Source organism: Malaya genurostris, chromosome 3 (assembly GCF_030247185.1).
Source record: "Malaya genurostris strain Urasoe2022 chromosome 3, Malgen_1.1, whole genome shotgun sequence".
Taxonomy (NCBI): Eukaryota; Metazoa; Arthropoda; class Insecta; order Diptera; family Culicidae; genus Malaya; species Malaya genurostris.
Genome location: NC_080572.1, coordinates 183,147,793 through 183,164,770, shown reverse-complemented (window position 1 = coordinate 183,164,770; position 16,978 = coordinate 183,147,793). Strand labels below are relative to the sequence as shown.

Genomic DNA, 16,978 nt, shown 5'->3' with positions numbered 1-16,978 from the left:
ATGAGATTTGCTATTTCTATTCTAATTTTTGGTTCAAAAGGGAAAGATGAAATTTCACTTATTTTCACGTTTACTTTTCGATTCATCAGTGTCTAACATTTTAAGTTAGATGACATGTTACATAGCATTTTATACTGAAACGCAGAACAACCGTAAAATTGGTAAAGTGTAGAAAGGGTCACACACATATATTTTCCTATCTCTTCGAGTTGAGTCGAATGGTCTCCGGGGTTTCGAAAATGAAAAAAATAGGTCACATACGACAACATTATGTGAAAGCAATGCGAAGCCATTCAAACGGTGACCAAACCAGGACAACGGTCCTGTGCATTTGCTAGGACTGGAAAGTGATAATTTATTACGGGTTGTTTTCATATGATCAAACACTAAACTTGGATCTATGTCAACGGATAGGCCAACAGGAAAGGTGTCGCGTTCCATCAGGACAACACCAGTTCGCACACATATATAGTGGCTCGTCAGAAACTCAGGAATCATAGTTGAGAAGTTTTTAGGCATCTACGATATAGTCCGGCCTTGGTACCATCTAATTATCATTATTATATTAGTTATTATTATTATAATTATTACTATATATCGTTTATGTAACCGGTTTTAACCGTAATAGGTCGTTCTCCGGGAAAACCGCCAGCTTTTCAGTGCGTTGCAGAACTGTTTTAGTGATGAAAAATGGCATCAAAGGTAGACTGTGAAGTCTCTTCTTAATCCACCTAGTGGTGTTGTAATGCCTTTCAAGAAAACAGTCTACATAAATCATAAATCATAAATTTTTGTATTAAAATAAGTTCTGACACGAATTTGGACTGGTTTTTGACACAAATTCATACAAGAATTGGGTAGTTCACAAAAGCGTGCTTCAGTGCTTATATCTTGGTTGATTTTTCATTAGGGCGTATAAGCAAGTGACATTTTCTTTTTAATCACTCTCTCTTTCGATTATTGTGATGTAATTAAAAAGATTTTTTTTGATATCACTATTCTGTTTGAAAGTCGAAACTTTCGAGTATCATTTCATGCAAAGAGTTGAGTGATAAACGTGGAAACCGCTTGATAATTAATAGAAGAGAAAGTAAACAAAGAGAATCTGTCACTTGCTTATACGCCCTTTTTAAAAATTAACCGAGATATTGCATATTGTACAACATTCCTGAATTCAAAAGAACCTAAGCTGTTTGGTCATCGTCCAGAAAACTGAGCGGACAGAAAAAAGTTCGTTTTGTCTAGTACGTCACTTATACCATTATATCTCCTGAACCGGAAATGACAGCCAATTGATACAGAATTTGATTCACACCCTAAGAGTAGCTTTCAAATGAGTCATTATTTTGTAGAAATTAGTTAAGCCATTTGCATATCTGAACAAATAGAGCGGTAGCTTGAAAAATAATTAACTGTGCAGTAATTTTCAATTTCAAAATATTGTTTGTCTGTTTGATTCAGCTTGAAAAAAAAAACAATAACTATCGACTCATTCATCGCGCGTTGGGAAACAGGTTGGATCACACGGAAACATCTGGTGATCAATATGCTTCGAAAAACGATACACTAAAATCATCATATACAAAACATTATTAATAGATCTACTGCCTGCCCAAAATAACTGATTATCTGCAGTGATGCCCCGTTTACACTTCTGCTGGCTGCCAGCATGCTGGTGTCAGTGTACTGCTCTCTTAGGAAAAAACGTTCAACTGTGGTCCAATGATCCAAAGTATTAGACCAACGAAGGACCACCGTTGAACGTTTTTTTCCTAAGAGGGCAGTACACTGACACCAGTATGCTGGCAGCCAGCAGAAGTGTAAACGGGGCATGACGGATTCTTTTCACACCACAAGTAAGTGCGTATTCAAATTTACTTTTGAAGCACATGTTTGAGGCCAATGCGTTCTACTGTTAGACACTTTGATTACGAAAGTGTTCAGTAGAAGATACTGTATCTGCTGAGTTGTTTCATTCTATGACCTACGAAATCGATCACCGAAATATTTCACAATCTATGAATTGAACCGGGTTTCATTATTTAATCTTTCAGTGTATTAAATCGGTTCCACGATTCAACGCAATCAGTTGAATAAGTCGATTTAGTCGACAGTTCCATCAGTTGTACTCGAAGTAAACGATTTCTTCGGGAGAGTGTCAAACTTTTTATTAGCTACTTTTGAGATTTTTTCTAGTCAGCGAAAAACTACAGAATTCACATTATGAAAATTTGGGTCCGCTGAGCAACTTTACATCAGCTAAGCGGTTTATGATGGACTGCTAGGTGCCATAACAGTCCAATATAAACTGTAGCAGCACCGACGAGTTTACGACGAAACTTAAAGAAAAGTAAACACGGTTATGTGCCCTAAGCACAAACATAGGATAACCCCTTAATGATAATAAGAGTTGCTTAGGAAATGATTCGATTTCAACAAACTTAGGCTCAAATGAAAGGCATTATTGTCCCATACACGCTTAGAAAAAGTTACTCAAAATTTGAGTACTAGTTACTCATTTTCAAATGATACATGGAAACGTCAAAAATTGAGTAGTTATCATCAATGATATTGAGTAACTCCTACTCTAAATTTGAGTTTAACGCAAAATCTCGTTTTATAGTTACTATTCGCATTCGCGATAAGTCTAAAAGTTGCAATAACCATTTGTAGCAACAGGTTGTAATTTTTGTTAGTGAGACGCGTACTTCGAGGGTGAGTCGATCAACACAAACGGTGTTGTGTCTGCAAAAACCGGAATGATCAGCTTCGTGTTGTGCTTTAAAATGGAAACGAATGTCATTTATGAGGAATAAGTGTATGATTGGTGCCTGAGCATAACACACTACTCCAAGCGACCACCACTTGATATAGTATTGAGTTCAATTATTTAACATTTTAATACAATACACTTAGAAAAGGAGCAATTTTTTTGCAAATTTGGTATATGTGAAATAAAATTTCACACAAAATTTGAGTGATAGTTACTCTGTTTTTGTACATGTACGAATAAAGTATTACTCAGTAAATGAGTAGATTTTACCCAAATATCGTTTCCAGTGGAAGAACTCAAATTTGAGTAATTTCGGAGTTACTCTAAATTAGAGTTGTTCCACTTTTTCTGTAGATGAGTGAGATCTTACTCATTTTTGAGTAACTATTTTTAAGCGTGTAGAAATATTTTTAATTTGTTATGGATCTGACTTCTGTTTTCAGAATTACAGGGTGATGAGTGAAAAAACTGCAAATTCAGAAGTTTGTCTATACATAGAAAAAGATGTAAAGATGATACAATTTTTCAAACATAGTAAATTAATCATTTAGGGATTAACTTTATTTTGTGCTAGGGCACATACCCAATTTTACTACCTTTACGTTCTTCAACTTACGAGACCTGTAAACTGCAGGTATTAATTTACTTTCTTTACGTTTTGTCTTAGACTCGTCAGTGCAGAGCAGTTCAAATTTAACTGCTTACTGCAACCTTGAACAGTTCAATTTGAACCGCTAAGCAGACGTAAAGTTATTGCAACACACTTGTATTGAGCACCGAAGTGCTAAATCTTTCCTGACGTGCAGATCGAAAAAGTTTCGGCTAATACTGGCAGACTCAGATAGTCATTTAGGGATAAAACTTATTTTGTGCTAGGGCACCAGTGGCGTACCGAGGAAATTTGGCGCCCGGGGCAAAATAAGAGTTTTGCCGCCCCCATCGTTGGATTAGTGAGCAAAAAACAAAAATCCGGAAATCCGCAAAGATCTTCGACGAGCAAAAAAAAATAGGTCCCAAATATGACTTTGCCGCCCCCTTCAAGTGTTGCGCCCCGGGCAAATTATTATTTTATTCTATTCTACAATATTCTATTTCATTCCACAGTATTCCATGGTACAAAAACCATCAATAATCGTCAAAGATGGAGTCGATTTACCGTTCATTTATTGTCATCGTGTGAAACCCAATTGGGATACGTTCACTCCACTTATTTTCCACTTCACACTGGTAATAAGGGCCGGTAGTATAAAAATAAAACATAAAAACCTGTTTTAATCCACCTAGTGATGTAATGATGCCTGTTGTGATTGGTAATACTAGCAACACGGATATGCGGTCAGTTAATAAAGTGAGCTCCCAACTTACACACGTGGTTTTATTTAATCCCAACATTTTGGCGACTTTGGCTGGGATTTGTGATTAAATTCGGGGAGAGTCGATTAAATTCGGTGAGGAAATACTAAATTCGGTTCAACGGTACGATTAGATTCGATATTCAGCTGATAGCGGCGGAAAAAATCGTGTTTTCTGTGGAATTAAATCCGAAGTAGAAGCGTAGCACCCAGGGTTCGGTGCTATACGAAAAAAAAAGAAGAAGCGAAAACAGTGAACTCGCCTTAGTTGCGTAAAATTGAATATGGAAAAACCTTCGCTGCAACCTTTTGACATATCGGATACTTCATCGATTGGAACACGGTGGAGAAAGTGGAAAAGATCATTGGATCTATTCTTAGATGTAAGTTGTATCGCCTTGCCATCGAGAAAGAAAGCGTATTTACTCCACTATGCAGGACAAGAAGTTCAGGATATATTTTATGACACGGAAGGCAACGATAATCCCCCACCTCCGGGATCGGATGTTTACAAAGAAGCTATCCGGATTCTAGATGAGCATTTCGCTCCATTTGCGAGCGTTCCCTATGATCGGTTTTTGTTTCGGAGCATCAAACAGCAAGACGCCGAGACTGTCGAGAAATTTACTGCCCGACTTCGGGAACAAGGTCGACTGTGTGAATATGGTGCAGCACTTGATATGCGTATTACAGAGCAAATTTTTGATAATTGTCGATCCGAAGAATTGCGAGAAGTCATCCTAAGAAAAAAACTTATGACGGTTGCCGATATTTTGGAACAAGCACGAATAATAGAAACTGTGCAGAGAAACAGAGAACAGATGAAAAGTCCCAACGTGGTCAATGACACTGAAGTCAATCTGGCGAGAATTTCGAAAAAGGATGTATGCTATCGCTGCGGAAACACGGGACACTTCGCGAGCGACAAGCGATGCCCAGCAAAGGATAAAACGTGCGACCGTTGTAATATAGTTGGCCATTTTCATAAAATGTGTAAAACAAAACCCGAAACTCGACGATCTATGATGAAGAAGCACAAGAAGAAGATCTGGCAAATACGTGACAATTCGGATGAATCATCTCCTGTGGAAGACAGTGAATGCGAGACTGATGTAGAAGGAAGCGAAACCGATGTGCAACAAATAAATACAACTGGTGTGAGCCACGATAAGGTAACTTGCTATATAGGCGGCGTTAAGCTGGATTGGATTGTGGACTCGGGTGCCCACGTCAACGTAATCAGTCGCAAGACGTGGTCATTATTGAAAAATCGTGGATGTACGGCAAACAATCGACCAAATCCAAGGAAGTTTTTGCGTGTGTATGGAAATGGCAAGCTTAGAGTGCATAAAGTAATCAAAACTGATATCGCCACTCGTTCGAAGTCCGTTAATCACAAGGTATACGTTGTTGACCTTGAAGATGGTGCTAACTTGCTGTGCAAAAATACTTCAATTGCCCTCGGCATACTGGAGATTCATGGCGAAGTGTTTTCTGTGTCGAACGGAGAATTACCAGTCGGAAAAGTGAAGAATCTTCAGGTGGAAATCAAAATAAACGATTAAGTCACTCCCGTGCAACAACCATGCCGCCGTCTACCGATTCCTTTACAGAGCCTGGTTCAGGACAAGTTAGACGATTTACTGAAACAAGACATTATCGAGCCAGCTCCGTTGAAAATAACCTGGGCGTCACCGTTGGTAGTCACACCTAAAGACGGAGGGCGAAACGTTCGTCTTTGTATAGATATGCGGCAAGCAAACAAAGCTATTATTCCAGAGCGCCATCCTTTGCCGACGTTCGAGGAGATAATGCCACATCTCGAAGGGGCAAAAATATTCAGCAAGATCGATCTCATAAAGGCATTCCACCAGATTGAATTGGCCCCCGCGTCCAGGGAGATTACAACGTTTGTTACACCAAACGCCTACTACAGGTACAAAAGATTGATGTTCGGCATGAGCTGCGCGGCGGAGATCTTCCAACGCGAAATAGAACGCATTCTGAAAGGCTTACCAGGCACCAAAGTGTTCATCGATGACATACTGGTTTTCGGAGCTACGAAGGACGAACACGACAGGAGAGTCCTTGCAGTAATGACCAGACTGAAAAAGCATGGCCTCACAGTTAATATGGAAAAATGCGAAATTGGTCAACATTCTGTGAATTTTATGGGACACACGTTATCCGAGAGCGGGATTCTTCCCATGAACGACAAAATAAGCGCGATAAAGTCTTTTCGTCGACCACGTAATGCGGTAGAAATGCGAAGCTTTTTAGGGCTGGCAAACTATGTGGGAAGATTTATCCCAAACTTATCCACGATCTCTTCCCCTCTTCGGGAAATGACTCTAAAAGGTTCTAAATTCCGTTGGACAGACGAAAGTGAACAATCTTTTGACAGGATAAAAACAGCGTTATCAAATCCCAAACACTTGGGATATTACAGTCCTACTTATCCTACCACATTGATAACGGATGCGAGCGACTGCGGATTGGGTGCTGTGTTACTCCAGACTATAAACAAAATGCCACGAGTCATTAGCTATGCGAGCAAGAGCCTTTCCGCCACAGAAAAAAAATACTCAACATTAGATAAGGAGGCTCTGGCTATCGTGTGGGCGGCCGAGCGTTTTCAGATGTATCTAAAAGGCCTCGAATTTATCATCATGACTGACCATAAGCCGCTGTTGAATATTTTCAACGAAAAGTCGACACCGAATCAACGTCAAGAAAGGTGGATTCTAAGAATGCAATCATTTCGATATAAAATTACTCACGTGCCCGGTAAAATTAATATCGCCGACCCGTTGTCTCGGCTCTCCGAAGTTCTGCGAGAAAACACATTTGATAGGCGAACTGAAAAAGAGTTATACTCCATTGTTCAAATTAATAAACCGCCCGCGGTAACAATGAACGTGATGATCATGTATTCTCAGGATGACAAGGAGATTCAAGAAGTAAAACGTGCTCTCCATAACGATATATGGAATGATGTAAAAAAGTACATGCCGTTCAAGTCCGAGCTGTGCTTCGCGGGAGAGGTGCTGCTGAGAAAAAACCGCGTTGTTGTTCCAAGTAATCTGCGAGAAACGGTCTTATCGCTGGCCCATTGCGGTCACCCTGGCCGTGAGAAGATGAAAAGAAGACTTCGTGTAGCAGTTTGGTGGCCGGGCATAGACGCGCAGGCCGAGCAAAAGTGCAAAGAGTGTTTTGATTGCCAACTAGTAGCACCGTTTGATAAACCAGAACCCATGCGCATAAGAGAATTACCGTCTGCTCCCTGGGTACATTTAGCTGGCGATTTCCTCGGACCACTTCCAAATGGTAATTATTTGTTTATATTGATCGATCTATACAGTCGTTATGTGCTCGCTGAGCCTATGAAACGGACTACCTCCAGCGACGTCATTCGTGTCCTGAAGCAGAACTTCACTAAGCTGGGATTGCCATACGCACTCACGTTCGATAATGCAAAAAACTTCTCGAGTCAGGAGTTAAAAGATTACTGTGTAGACCGTGGTATAAAACTGCTGCACACTACACCGTATTGGCCGAGTGCAAACGGGGAAGTTGAGAGGCAGAACCGATCGTTTCTTAAAGTACTGAAAATTAGCAGGCAACAAGGAACTGATTGGAAGGAAGCACTCCAGGAATACTTGTACATGTATGCGGTAACGCCGCACTCGGTAACAGGTGTATCTCCCGCACAGCTGATGTTCGGAAGACGTTTTCGTGATGTAATTCCTCATGTTCATGATGCCTGGGACGACGGTGAGTTGAGAGATCGCGATCTATTAGCAAAATGTCACGCAAAGGAGATCAGGGATAAGCGAGTCGGTGCCAAGGAATCCACAGTTACTGTTGGTGACACAGTATTAATGAAAAACACGACACTACAGGACAAACTCGCATCGAAGTTTTTACCGACTCCAGCAAAAATCGTTAGTCGTTGTTCAAACAGTCTAACCCTTGAAACACCAGATGGACAAAGTTACAAAAGAAACACATCTCATGTGAAACCATTTGTAAACACTGCAAAACAGAGAGAAACACGCTACGGGGTCACGGAAATTACACAACCAGATAATCAGTCCGTAGCGGCATCAACGAAAAACAACATTCTAACACCCGTACGTCAATCTGTACAAGAAGAAAAAGTCCAAGGTAAAATTGAGTTACGACCAAGACGAGAAGTAAGGGCTCCCAAATGGTTTAATGATTACACACCGTAAAATTAAATAATAATTTCATTTCTATGCTTTTAATATATGGATTCTACGACTTTTAATAAAATAAGGAAGATATGTTGTGATTGGTAATACTAGCAACACGGATATGCGGTCAGTTAATAAAGTGAGCTCCCAACTTACACACGTGGTTTTATTTAATCCCAACAATGCCTTTCTCATATCAATCATACCATCATATATAATACTGTGGTATTCTTAAAAATAATTTTCTTCGATTCCTAAAAAGAATAACCGAAATCGGTTTGTTTGACCGTCTACTGATAAAAACTATTAATTGGAGAAGATTTGAGGTCGATTTAGAAAACTTTTTCGGTTTTTCGCCCTTTTCAGTAATGGTATACAATTTTTAACACACTTTACCTTATATTTCCGAATCCGGAAGTCGGATCCAGATGAAATTCAGGAATTACGTATGGGACCACAGGACCTTTCATTTGAACCTAAATTTATGAAAATCGGTCGCGCCATCTATGAGAAAAGCTAGAAAAAATGTTTTCATTTTTTTGCACATTTGACCCCATAACTCCGGAACCGGAAGTCGGATCCAAACAATATTCAGGAATTTTGTATGGGACTACAAAACCTTTCATTTGAACCCAAGTTTGTGAAAATCGGTTCAGCCATCTCTGAGAAAAGTTAGTGCACTTATTTTCACTTTTTTTGCACATTTTACCCCATAATTCCGGAACCGGAGGTCGGATTCAAATAATGATCAAGAATTTTGTATGGGACCACAAGACCTTTCATTTGAATCTAAGTTTGTGAAAATCGATTCAGCCATCTCCGAGAAAAGTTAGTACAAAAAAACGTTACATACACACATACGCACATACACACACAGACATTTTGCGTACTCGACGAACTGAGTCGAATGGTATATGACACTCGGCCCTCCGGGCCTCGGTTCAAAAGTCGTAACCTTTATATATGTAAAAGGCAAAAACCTTTCGTAACCTTTATATATGTAAAAGGCAAAAAGAGCTAACCGGCCTACCGGCCTCTCCAACCCCGGATGTTGGAGCGTAATGCAATCAACATATTATTCAAGTCGTTCCATATATTATTCATTCAATTCAATTATGAAACTAAAAGCTGTAATGCATATCTTTATCAAACTGTAACGCTAATTGATTGTATGTGATGATGTTTGCAATACCGTCAAGTCCACCAACCAATGGGAGGGATGTTTTCAGAAGCACCGGAAATAGTGGTCACAAAGTCTAAAAAGGAACGAACTCACTTTCCTCAGTGATGGATTGACCGATTTTTGCAAACTTAGTTTCAAATTATGTTGGTCTTATGATTCCATACATAACTTCTGAATTTCTTCCGGATCTGACTTATGGTTCCGAAATTCCAAGATGATGAGTGTACCAAATTTAAAACCGTCTTATAAAGCGCACCGGTGCATATATGCAGTGATACGAAAGAAGAAAACACAACACCGCGTCTACGAACGAAGCACGCTATGTGAAAAACACAATAAAGAAAACGAAAACCAACAACACGATTTTGAAAACACAATCGTATTCATCACCACCGAGCACACATGACTGTCTGTTACCGGTGTATGATTTTTGTTAAATACGATGCTGAGGTAAAGATACTATAATGAAAGATAAAAATGTCTAGACTGATATGGAAAAGTTCGAAATTTTCGAATCAGATTGTAAAATTAGTCGAAGTTGTAGGTCTGCAATTTACTGCTGCAACTTCGACAGTCTCCCGATTCCGGTTCCGGAGACAGTTATTCAAGATGTCCAATGTGAAATGTTTATGGAAAAAGCACCATTACACCACTAGGTGGATTAAAACAACATAATTCAGCAGCATAATAGACACCATTGCGTTTATCTCCCCCTCACCATTGTTCACAAGTTAGAATAATGGATATATAATGAAAGGAATGTATATAAAAGAAAGGAATCCTTTTCCTACTTTATGAAAAGACGGCGACTCGTTAGACTCTTCCGTAGGTGTCACTGAGTTTTAATGGTTATGAGATATAGGATTCGTTCTAAGCAAGCGATGGGACATGAAGCAATAAATGAGCTTTTATTACCGTCCTTAAGACGTTGCCAGAATGGTTTCCTTTCGAGCACGACACTGCACAACGAAACTCTCATTATAAATGTAGGCTGTAAAATGTTAGCAATTTATTATTTACTAGAAAATGTGTGAGTTCATCTTTTCTAAAACTTGGAGAGAATTTGGGACCAACACACACGCCTACTGCGGGTCGTCAAATGGTGAGATAACTAAGTCCTCACAAGTCCCTATCTCATGCCTCCCCGAGCATCTATGATGACATTTGGTCAATAGAACGGCGTCGACTGGGTGCTATCGCCTTCTGCGTTAGTAGCAGAATGAGAGGGTGCGAAATGGCTTGTAGGTTGAAGCCCATCCTAAAGTGCAGTGTTTATCATAGTATATTACAACATATAATTCTGTTGTTTATTACATCATGTATTATTATTATTATTATTATTATTAGAAGAGCGTAATTTACACTGCGACATTAACTGTTATATTGTATCATAGCATATTATTTCATATATTATCGTCTTACACTATTTTATGTTATTATATACTACGTTGTATGGTATTATACTGCATTGCATTATATCATATTATATTGTATTATATTATATTATATTATATTTATTGTATTCTATTATATTATGTTATATTGTATTGCATTATGTTGTATTATATTATATTATATTATATTATATTATATTATAGGGTTTATTATGAGTAGTACTACGTACCTCTGCGCAAAATATAAATTTGTTTTCCTTATAAGTTATCATTTTTGAAGTAACTTTTAACTAAATATCAAGGTCGTCACAAGGTGAGCTTGGTCCTACTGGTTCCTGTTTCATTCCTACACGCTTAGAAAAAGTTACTCAAAGTTTGAGTACTAGTTACTCATTTTCAAATGATACATGGAAACGTCAAAAATTGAGTAGTTATCATCAATGATATTGAGTAACTCCTACTCTAAATTTGAGTTTAACGCAAAATCTCGTTTTATAGTTACTATTCGCATTCGCGATAAGTCTAAAAGTTGTAATAACCATTTGTAGCAACAGGTTGTATTTTTTGTTAGTGAGACGCGTATTTCGAGGGTGAGTCGATCAACACAAACGGTGTTGTGTCTGCAAAAACCGGAATGATCAGCTTCGTGTTGTGCTTTAGAATGGAAACGAATATGCTCAAATGTCATTTATGAGGAATAAGTGTATGATTGGTGCCTGAGCATAACACACTACTCCAAGCGACCACCACTTGATATAGTATTGAGTTCAATTATTAAACATTTTAATACAATACACTCAGAAAAGGAGCAATTTTTTTGCAAATTTGGTATATGTGAAATAAAATTTCACACAAAATTTGAGTGATAGTTACTCTGTTTTTGTACATGTACGAATAAAGTATTACTCAGTAAATGAGTAGATTTTACCCAAATATCGTTTCCAGTGGAAGAACTCAAATTTGAGTAACTTTGGAGTTACTCTAAATTAGAGTTGTTCCACTTTTTCTGTAGATGAGTGAGATCTTACTCATTTTTGAGTAACTATTTTTAAGCGTGTACACGTGTGTCTGTGGTGACAATTGGTCGATGGAATGCGTTGATGGCAGAATGAGAGGATGAGAAGGACATATAAATTCAAGTAATATAATATCATAGCATATCGCAACATATCATTTTATTCATTCTATTATTTAGTATATATTTCATTGTACTATATTATATTGTTTTTTATTATTATTTTCATTATTATATTTATTGTTATTATTATTGATTTGTCATCAATAATAATAACATATATTATTTTTATAGATGTGTATATTATTATTGTTATTAGAACAGAAATATTCTACTTCCTGCAGTATTGCGAAGATAGAAGAGCATAACTGACACTCTACATTAACTGTTATTTTATATATTGTTTTATAATATATTATATTCATCCCTATTCTGTACGTCGATCGATTCGAAATATTCCGATCGAATGTGCAATTTCCATTCTGCATTCCGTTCGAGTTGGGTATGAACTCGAATATCATTCGTTCGAGTTGTTAAAATTTCGAACATTACTCGATCGACTTGCGTTCCATTCGGTTCGGACTTTTTGAGTGCGCCATATTGGTTTTTTTTAAAGGAGCGAAAAAATCTAGAAAAATCAGTGAATTAGACGTTAAATTAGAAGCGACAATAGAATAACTTATTTAAACTTGTGTTATCTTTTTTCGGAAAGTTGAATTTCATCAGGAAATACAGTTTTCACCGTAAAATACAGTATGGCGAAGCCGCCGGACAGGGGGCGCGCTTACCAAGAATACGAATACAATGATTCGGACAGCGCACCGTACAGAGTCATAGTACAACTGCTGGACAATAAAAATGACAACCTACGCATAAATAAATTGACATTTGGATATTTGATGACGAAATCAGAATATTACCGACAGAATATAATTAACATCCGGCCACTTGGAAAATACAAGCTCATTGTTTTCATGTCAACGCGTCAGTCGGCAAATCTGTTGCAAAAAGATGAAGCACTCAAGGAAAATAATTATAAAGCATACATTCCACGGAGTTTCATTTCCGTTTCCGGCGTGGTTGCTGGAGTTCCGGTAGAAATGACCATGGACGAGATCAGAGAGAACATCAAAAGCGAGCTCCCGATTATCAACATCAACAGACTACATCGTTACAATAACGGGGAAAAAATTCCAACCAACCGAATTGGTATTATATTCCGCGCAAGCAAGCTGCCAAAAGATATTCGCATGTTCTGTTGTGTCAATACAGTCCGTCCTTTTATAAATAAACCCATCTTATGTCATAACTGCTTAAGATATAACCATCGTACGGAAAACTGCAAGTCTAAGAAACGTTGCTCGACCTGCTCGCTGGTGCACGAAAATACTGAAACAGAATGCCATACGAAATGTTTTTACTGCAAAACCGATCATCTCACATCGCACATGGAATGCCCAGAACGAATCCGACAGCGAAACATCAAAACAATTATGGCACGAACAACTCTAACATATATGGAAGCTAAGGAACAGCATCCTATCTACACATATAACAGATATGATGTATTAGAAAACGAAGAAGATTATCCTGCACTGCCGCAATCATATGCGGACATGGTAGCCGGCCAATTTACTTCAAAACCAAGCTACAAGAAGAAACAGCAAGGAGAAAAACGATCTATTACTGCCGAGATGGAGATGGAATCGACCGAAATATGTGCAGACAAAAAAAAGAAAGACCACAAAGAGCTTGGAGATGGAATAGCACTCTTCAACAAATTTCGAGTCACTGACTACGAAAGATGGGCTAAGAAAATTGACGAACAACGATCGCAGGAGATAATACAACAATTAAGTGTCAACACAAACACTTCCCAGGATAGCCTAAATACCTACACAGTTTTAGGTGCCGTTCCCCGAACAGGAAAGAACGAATCGAGTAGCAGACACAGATCACGAAGCAGAAATAATCAGAAAGATAAATTGAACGAGTCAAATCGTAAGTAAATGTCAGACAATATTAGAATATTCCAGGTTAACATTCAAAGTTTAGAGAAACACAAGGAAGAATTAACACGTGTGTTATTCGGACAAAAATACGATGTCTGTTTTATATCAGAGAGCTGGAGTAAAATCGAGTTTGAACACTCCAAATACAAAATACCAGGGTACTTGACATTTCTCAATTCTAGAAGTGACGGTTACGGTGGCGCGGGAATAATAATAAACAAAAAAATTAAAACCAGAGAAGTTCAAATACCTTATTCTAGCAAAATACAGACAGTGGGTCGATATCTTATCGCTGAAGATATTCTGGCAGTATCGCTGTACGTGTCGCCATGCATACTAGTATCAGATTTTGAAAATGAGTTGAAGATGATATTTAAAGCAACAGCCAAATTTAGAAAGATAATAATTGGAGGTGATTTCAACTCACATCATCACTCTTGGGATAACTGCCATTCAGATGGAAAAGGCTCCATTCTTAACGATCTAACGAATGAAGAAAATCTAATCATCATGAATAATGGTCAACCTACATACTTTCCTTTGGATATAAGCAAAACCCCTTCAGCCATCGATTTAGTTATGGTATCAACATCACTTCTACTCGATACGTTTACGAATATCTTGGACTACGGTATCGGAAGCCATCATGTAGCCCTAGAAACAGTTGTGCAACTGTCAGCTCGCCAAAAACCACAATATTTCATCAATAAAAAAAAAATCTTCGAGCAAGTCAAAAATATAGATACAGACCGCGTTACTTCCATAAACGACCTCCAGAAAGCTGCTAAATCTATTATAAAACTCTCTAGGCAAAAGAATAAATATTCGCCGAAATTCTGGTGGTCTGACGACGTTGAACGAGCATGGAAAGAAAAAAGAGTCGCAAGGTCCCTTTTCAACAAAAACGGAGGAATTAAGGAGCTTCTAGATTTCAAAAAGAAGGAGGCGATTTTCGTCAAATTGAAGAGAGAATCATCGAAGGCAAATTTTCACAATTTTGTTTCCAGTATCGATCCTCAAACACCTACTACTATAATTTGGGATAAACTAAGAAAGCTAACAGGTGGCAGAAGGAAGAACGAAAACGTACTAGTACACACAGACAAAAGCTTAGCATATGAATTCCTTGATAAACACTTTCCGTCTGAACCCTACAAGGATGACAATCCTGCGCGCTTTGCAGATTATGATGTGATCACAGAGGATATATGGGAAAAACACCTAGCAAAGAAAACACAAGGAAAAAGCAAAATCTCTTCTCCAGGATCCGATGGCATCTCCTACGAGATGCTGAAAATATTAAAACCAAACGTAAGAGATAACATAATACGGGATTTAAACACTATTTGGAGGACTAAGAGAATCCCAACTGAATTAAAAACTATCAAAGTCGTTGCAATACCTAAACCAGGGAAAAATCCAGAAACGCTAGATGGCACACGTCCGATCTCACTTGTGAACTGCGGGATTAAGTTGTTGAATTCGGCAATCCTCGATAAGTTAGAAACCGTTTTGGAAAACAGAAAAGTTCTTCCCGAATTATCTTTCGGCTTTAGAAAACGAACGTCGACAATTACTTGCCTCGAATTTGTCACGAACAAAATCGGTCAAATAAAAAGTAAAAACTGTGTCGCTGCTATAATTTTTGTTGACCTCACAAACGCTTTCAACTGTGTTAAGGTAGAAAAAATGGAAGAAATATTACTTAACTGCAGTATTCCCCCGGAGATGGTTAGCTGGTTTGTAACCTTCCTAACCAACAGGAAAATCCTACTTCAGGTATCGGGCGAAACGCTGACTCGTTTCGTCAGTCAAGGATTACCACAAGGAGACGTATGTTCACCTACACTATTCAATATCTACACATCAGAGTTCCATAACATCTTTGTTGAAGGTGTAACACTTGTGCAATTTGCCGACGACTTTGCAGTTATCATCGAAGGAGCAAGTAAAGAGCAAGTAGAAGAAAGAGGAGAGAAGTTCATAAGAAAGTTCAAATCTAAAGCCGAAGAATTAAATCTCAAAATGAACCTACAAAAAACTAAAGCGATGCTGTTCAACAGCAGCCCCAAAGACTTGGACATCAGCATAGACGATACAAAATTGGAAACCGTTCGCACGCACAGGTACCTCGGTTTAGTCATAGATAAACTGCTTCGGTATGGTGCTCACATAAGAAATTTAGTATATCGTCTGTCAGAACGGCTAAATCTGATTAAGGTCATAAGCGGGCTCAAGTATGGCGCCCATCCCCAGACAATGCGTATGGTCTACAACGCTTTATTTAAAAGCTGCTTGGATTATGGCTCTACGTTGTACGGATCTGCCTGCAAAACAAATTTAGAAAAAATAGACGTCCTGAACAATCAGTGTCTGCGAAAAGTAACTGGTTGCACGAAAACTACACCGATCAATACACTGTACGCAATAGCTGGACAATCCCCACTAGAGTTCAGAAGATTAGCGAATACTGGTAAGCAGTTGGCAAAACACTACTACCGAAACTCCGTTGTCAAGCAACAAATCGACACTGTAACTGAACAAAGAAAAAATCATAGTTTCATTCAACAAATTGCCTTGAAATACTTACCGATCCTCGATTTGACAACTTCATCCATTATAAGTCGAAAACAATGGGAAAATATCAAGATTGAAACAGAACTACCCGAGGGACTATGGAGAAAAAAAGAAACTAATACAAGAACATTGAGACAAATAACGCTATCGTTAATTCATGGCAAATACACATCACGACGTATTATTTTTACTGATGCATCCCGAATTTGGGATTCGTGCGGAATTGGTATTTACGACGATTTGACAAATTTCCACCTTAGCTTAAAATTAAAAAACTCTGTGTGCATTATGTCGGCCGAGATAGAGGCTATCTGGGTCGCTCTACAATATTTATCACGTTCCGGAATCAACAACGCTGTTATAATGACCGATTCTAAATCAGGCCTTGAATTCATTAAGTCGAACATTAGGGCTCGTCACCGAGACGAAACTATTGAGAGACTGTTGGCGATGGC

The 16,978-nt window shown here is 38.4% G+C and overlaps 1 protein-coding gene across 1 annotated transcript; it reads left to right on the top strand.

Annotated features, from left to right (window-relative positions):
• The first annotated feature begins 4,409 nt into the window (after window positions 1-4,409).
• Window positions 4,410-8,360, top strand: LOC131434134 (uncharacterized protein K02A2.6-like). Its single transcript, XM_058600780.1, has 2 exons — window positions 4,410-5,666; window positions 5,739-8,360. Exons 1-2 carry the CDS (start codon window positions 4,410-4,412, stop codon window positions 8,358-8,360), a joined length of 3,879 nt encoding a protein of 1,292 aa, XP_058456763.1.
• The last annotated feature ends 8,618 nt before the right edge of the window (window positions 8,361-16,978 follow it).